Here is a 6,000-nt window from a genome sequence, read left to right as displayed (position 1 = left end):
ACACACACACACACACACACACACACACACACACACACACACACACACATATATACATACATACATATACACACACACACATACATATACATATATATATATATATATATATATAGAGAGAGAGAGAGAGAGAGAGTAGAGAAGCTAAAGCCAGATTATGAGAGTGTGTATGCTGTACATGACACCTACACACACACAATTAAGAAAAAAAAAAACTAGACAAGAAAAAGCTTATTTTTAAGGACAGAAGAGTTAAGAGAAAGAAAGACAGAAAGGAATGAAGGAAGAAGGGAGGAAAGAAGAAGAAAGGAAGAAAAAAGGGAAAGAGGGAAGGAAAGAGGGAAGGAGGGAGAGAGGGAGGGAAGGAGGGAGGAAGGGACCAAGTACTTAATTTCTATTCACTCAATGGTTAAGAGACAAATGAAACAGAGAAGTGTCAACTCCATGAGAATGGGCTCAACAGCCTAAGACTCAAGCTTGGGAAGAAGAAGTCTAATAGGATTCTACAGCAGACTCAATGTCAGCTGTCAATTTCTGACCAATTCTATCTCCTACACCCAGCATTAGGCATGAGGAAACAAGTTTTCAGTAAGACCTTGCCACATGACAAACCAAACAACAGGAAAAGCCAGTGTATAAACAGTGTAAGTACGGTCTCATCAATCTCCTAACACTGAAACAGTAGGTGCCTGCTGATTCTGAAAGAATACAGATGCTTTAATCCTTTACAATGGACGCTGCAAGTGTACCTAACTCAGTCCTCCCACACCTGGATTAAAAAGGAGCTGAGATTTTATTTCAGTAAAAAACAACCTATTAGGCTGCTCAGGGCCACCTCTCTGACCTTTGGACGTGCCTCTGAGGTACGCCTTACAAAGCATTCCACATGTCGTGCTTCCAGGGAACACAGACATGTCTGTTTAACTTTACCATCCTACAACACAAGACTTCATACTTCATGGGATTTAGGTGGTAACACAGACAACCGGTACCCATCAGGGGAAGGATAATCAGCTAGAGGACAAGTTTTGTTTGTTTATTTCACAAACGAAAGTGAAAGGGAGCTATCTCCAGCCTCTCTTCCACTGACTAGTATGTTAATTAATTTTAAGACGTTTGAATATCATTCCCTACCAATGTTTTGAGAAGGGACTTCTACTCTTATCAGTATGAGGGATCCACAATTAAGACAGTTTTGAGGCACACGAATAATCTCCAGCTCAGCTGAGGCAGAAGAGCTCAGGACTTATGCTATATCTCAAGCAACCTGGTTCAGACAGACAATTTGATTGCACACATGGGCACAACGTTCACTGGTGTGCACATGGTCACAAGGCTCACTGGCAATGCACACATCATCACAGGGCTCACTGGCATTGCACACATTGTCACAAGGCTCACTGGCACTGCACACATCCTCACAAGGCTCACTGGCACTGCACACATCCTCACAAGGCTCACTGGCACTGCACACATCCTCACAAGGCTCACTGGCACTGCACACATCGTCACAAGGCTCACTGGCATGCAAACATCACAAGGTTCACTGGCACTGCACACATTGTCACAAGGCTCACTGGCACTGCACACATTGTCACAAAGCTCACTGGCATTTTGGACATGGTCTCCATGCCCACTGATGTTATTATCCACATTGAGATTTGTTCATTCCAAGCTTTGCAATAAGAATAATGACTGGCACAGAAGCTTCAGAAGCTTGCTAACTTAATTTCTGTTGAATTTACTGTCTTAAATAGTAATGTATATTAAAGAAAAGTTAACTTTAGAAAGTTGCTGATACCAGATAAAATCTAGTAGGGTAGTTAAAAGTTTTATAAGGAACAGTTCAACTTAAGAGTCAACACGTTTTGTCTCATATGGCTCCCTCTACTTTTTTTGTGGTGGGGGGCAGATCACATATTTGTAAGTATTTCCATTTGGAGCCTATACTAAAAGTTGTAAAAATAATCCACATCTAAATTTGTAAAACAATAGCCAAACTAAATTGGGTCAAATGCAAATAAAATCCCAGGATAAACTGAACCACCAATCCATCTGTCAAGGTTTTTCTTAGGGAAAAACCCACATCAGCCTCTCACATACAATGCCTACCTACTGCAAATACTACTGTGCAGTGGTATCTGACCTTATAAAGTACTCAGACCTAGCACTTAGACACTATAGTGAAAAGCAGACTCCATGTGGGGAGGTAGTTATTCCTTTTCTACTTCACTTCATAACTAATACCACCCTCTCAAATGTCACACAGTGGCCCCTTTCTCAAGTTTCCAGAGACAGACTTACACCTGAGGACTGCTGTCTTTCTGAGCATGTCCCACCCAGCATCCATAGGTAAGCTCTGACCTCCCAGAGACAGCTAACCACTGTGAGGGAATCTATAAAGCCACTTGCCACTCTGTCACAAAGTAATGCCAGCACCGAATCCTATTTGTATTAGAGCCATTCCTTAAGTCTCTAATGTCAAATATACTACTTCTATTTTAAAAGTCCTGATGTCTTTTGGCCCAAATCTACAAATTCTCATTTGCAAAAGCAATTTTGAAATCTTGACAAGCAGATACTCAGTTCAGGCAAGAGATTTGTCCGCACCTTTCAAATTGAACTCATCCATATAATACTCATGGTTTATCTGAAGGTTTACAATTATGATGGCTACATATCTATTTTCTCCAGTTTATCACTTTTCATTTCTAGATTAGATGGGTCACAAGCCCTAAAGATAACTATTAGCTTTACTATATGGGATACAGACCTTTTTATAAATGTACACTAGTGTCAAAATCAAAGGACACTCATAAAGTACGACCAGACACATGTAAAGTAAAGTGGTTGGGCACAATGTTCTGTGGAAGCACATACCACTGTGAATAAAAAATGTAATATGATTTACACTACAAATAACACATTGCATTCAGATATAGGTAACTATTGTCTGACAGCCCCAAATTCAGAGAATGAAGAGACAGAACAAATGAGATCCATTCACCTATTTAAATAAATTCTAACTATAATTGAAAAACACCTGAATTTTGTGTAACAGAACCTATTAGAATTAAAATAATCTAGCGTCAACATGAGATTGTATTTAATTACTAACTATAATCAATGCACCAGACTTTTCTCCAATTTCCCTCATTCTAATAAATTCTAAATGAATACAAGGAAAAAATCTGTATGCTTGCTTCATGAGGCGACAGTAGAATTGAACCATTACATGTTCTTTTAGACAAAGTTTTAAAATGTAAATATGGTTGATCCTCAATAATTCTAGAATCTGTACTGCTGAATTTGACTATTTATTAAAATATATTGGTAATCTCAACATCAGAGATGCACAAAAATACAAAAACATTTATGCTGTCTGTCCTGTACATCTCCAGCCAAGTCACAAATATCCGTCTTAAAACATTTATGCTGTCTGTCCTGTACATCTCCAGCCAAGTCACAAATACCCCTGTCTTCTTGTTTAAATTCGCATGTTGTAAACAAGTAGGTGCTGCCATATTCGGCGCCACCTTGTACATTACTATGTTGTTAAAATATGCCACCATTCCAAACCGCCCCAAGGATAATGCCGAAATGCTGTCTGATGTTCCTCAGTACAGGATGGCTATGAAATACTTCAGAAGAAAGACATGTACGTGCTAAATAAACCACATCCAATCCGGAGTTACAGGAATGCTGGCTTTGACTTTATTATAAATTACATGTGTGTGTGTGTGTGTGTGTGTACCAATATCTGTTTGTACATATAGAGCTATAGCTAAACAGAATCAGACATTAGAAAAAAAAAAAAAGCATAGCCTGTCTATGTTGACAGGCTAGAAGAAAGCACTGTGGCCAGGGGCTTTCAGAGATCTAACCCTTTATCCCCTTGGTAAGAAGAGTACCATATTCACTGAGGGTATGTAGCAACCTTACAAACAACCCAGCAGCCTTAAGTCTGTCTGGCAAATAAGAATGAATGACAGAACAGAAACAAGCAGGAGGAGACTCTCCAGATGGTGCCAGCTTTTCTCCTCTGAGAACCGGATGGATGGGGCTGCCGATGATGGAGAGGAAGAGTAGAGAGGGAGTGTAAGAAAGAGAAGTTCCACTGTAGACAGAGTGAGTTTGGGATACTCAAGTGATGTTGTCAAGAAGGCAATTTTCATGTAAATTAAGAAACCATAATAGTCTCAGTGGCAATATAAAGCTGCAAGATGCTGGCTAAGGCCAGGGATGGCAAGCGATCAGGAAAGGCGAGCCTGGACACAGAGACCAAGAGGAAGGTGGGGGAAAAAGGAGGAGCCAGCACAGGAAGCACAAAAGCAGAGCACAATCAACGAACTCAAAGAAAGCCAGGTGTGCACCCAAGAAGCCACAGGGGAGATGAAGGACAGAAGTGTAAGTCAAGCACAGCAGTGCACACCTATAACACAGGACTCCGGAGGGAGAAGTGGGACCAGGAGTTCAAGGCCAGTGAGATGCCACAGTGAGTCTGAGGCCAGCCTGGCTACAGGGAGTCCATCTAGACAACAGAGAGGACGGCCACCGGCCCACAAGCAATTAAAACAGTCAGCCAAGGGGCTGTGAGTGCAGACATGTGGCTAAGCAGCTGGGAAACCAGAGAGTTAGAGAAAAATGTTCAGAATTCTTGCAGTTTTGCTGCAAAAGAAAACAGCATGCTAGAAAGATACAGGGGAAGTGAAGTCAAAGAATTTTCTGGATTTCCCTTCACTTGCTTTACGATAGGAAATGTTTAGGTGCCATCAATTTCATTTGTTCCTGCATGATTGTGTCCTTGTGAAACTACGACAGAGAGTATGTGTGTGTGTTCACAAATTCATGCATGTATGTGTGCATCTGCATGTATGTTGTGTATAAGAGAGAGAGAGGAAGAGAGAAAGAGAGAGAGAGAGAGAGAGAGAGAAAGAGAGGGAGAGAGAGGGGGAGGGGGAGGGAGAGGATATACTGGGATCCAACAGATATTTTAATTTCGGTAAGTGACTTGAAAATCAATACTAAATTATGAAGATTCCTTTCAAGAGTATCTACTCTTCTTGTATCTTAATGTGACTGCTTTCCTGATGCGTGTTCACCAGTGTGATAGACACTGCTTTCCTCTTCCAATAACCACTCTATTAAAACTCTTTTACATCTTCATCAGTGTTGTCTAACTAACGACAATGCTGGTATTTCGGTATATAAATATTCAGTACTTCCACACAGACCGCAGGACTGTTACTCCGGAATAGCTTTTATTACTCACCTTTAATCCAGCTGCATACCCTACTGGCTGTGGGGCAATATTGGACTGTCCAGCTTCCCCAACGACCACAGCCAAGCCAAAGACCTCCTGGAAGGCATCTCGGACAGCAGACACTTTCACTTCTTTATTGGAGGTTACAACAATATCCAGTTCACCTCCAGATTCTATAAAAATAAATAAAGAAAGAAATTTTATTTCAATTCTAAGCAGTAACTTTCTAGTAATTACTACCACACTGTGGTGGCTTGAATAGAAATGGCCCCCACAGACTCATGTGTTTGAATGCTTGGCCCATCTGGAGTGACACTATTAGGAGGTGTGGCCATGTTGGAGTAGGTAGAACTCTCAGCTTTCTCCAGCACCATGCCTGTCTGCATGCTGCCATGCTTCCGAGCGTGCTGATAATGGACTGAACCTCTGAAACTAAGCCAGCCCCAGTTAAATGTTGTCCTTTGTAAGAGTTGCCTTGGTCATGTAGTCTCTTCACAGTATTAAAACTCTAAGAAGCATGTCATAGGCTCACACTGTATTTACTAATTGTTACAAACCTCTTATGCATGAGACAGGATGATGGAGCTTTACCTACCATAACACAGCTAAGTACTACTGTCAGGACTCAAACCCAGATTGGTTAGACACAAATCCTCCTTCTTGTTTGTTTGTTTTGATTTCTCTGTACAGCCCTGGCTGTCCTGGAACTTACTCTGTAAACCAGGCTGACTGACCTC

General features: G+C 41.1%; 1 protein-coding gene across 1 annotated transcript in view; it reads right to left on the bottom strand.

The window, feature by feature from the left end:
• Positions 1–6,000, bottom strand: part of Prrc1 (proline rich coiled-coil 1) — a 31,767-nt gene that overhangs the window by 7,663 nt on the left and 18,104 nt on the right. The window contains exon 6 of the mRNA XM_028777209.1: positions 5,273–5,436. Coding sequence (XP_028633042.1) covers positions 5,273–5,436 — 164 coding nt within the window. The remainder of the gene's footprint in view (positions 1–5,272; positions 5,437–6,000) is intronic.

This window comes from Grammomys surdaster, unplaced genomic scaffold (assembly GCF_004785775.1).
Source record: "Grammomys surdaster isolate TR1022 unplaced genomic scaffold, NIH_TR_1.0 278, whole genome shotgun sequence".
Taxonomy (NCBI): domain Eukaryota; kingdom Metazoa; phylum Chordata; class Mammalia; order Rodentia; family Muridae; genus Grammomys; species Grammomys surdaster.
This window is presented reverse-complemented; position numbering and strand designations above follow the sequence as displayed.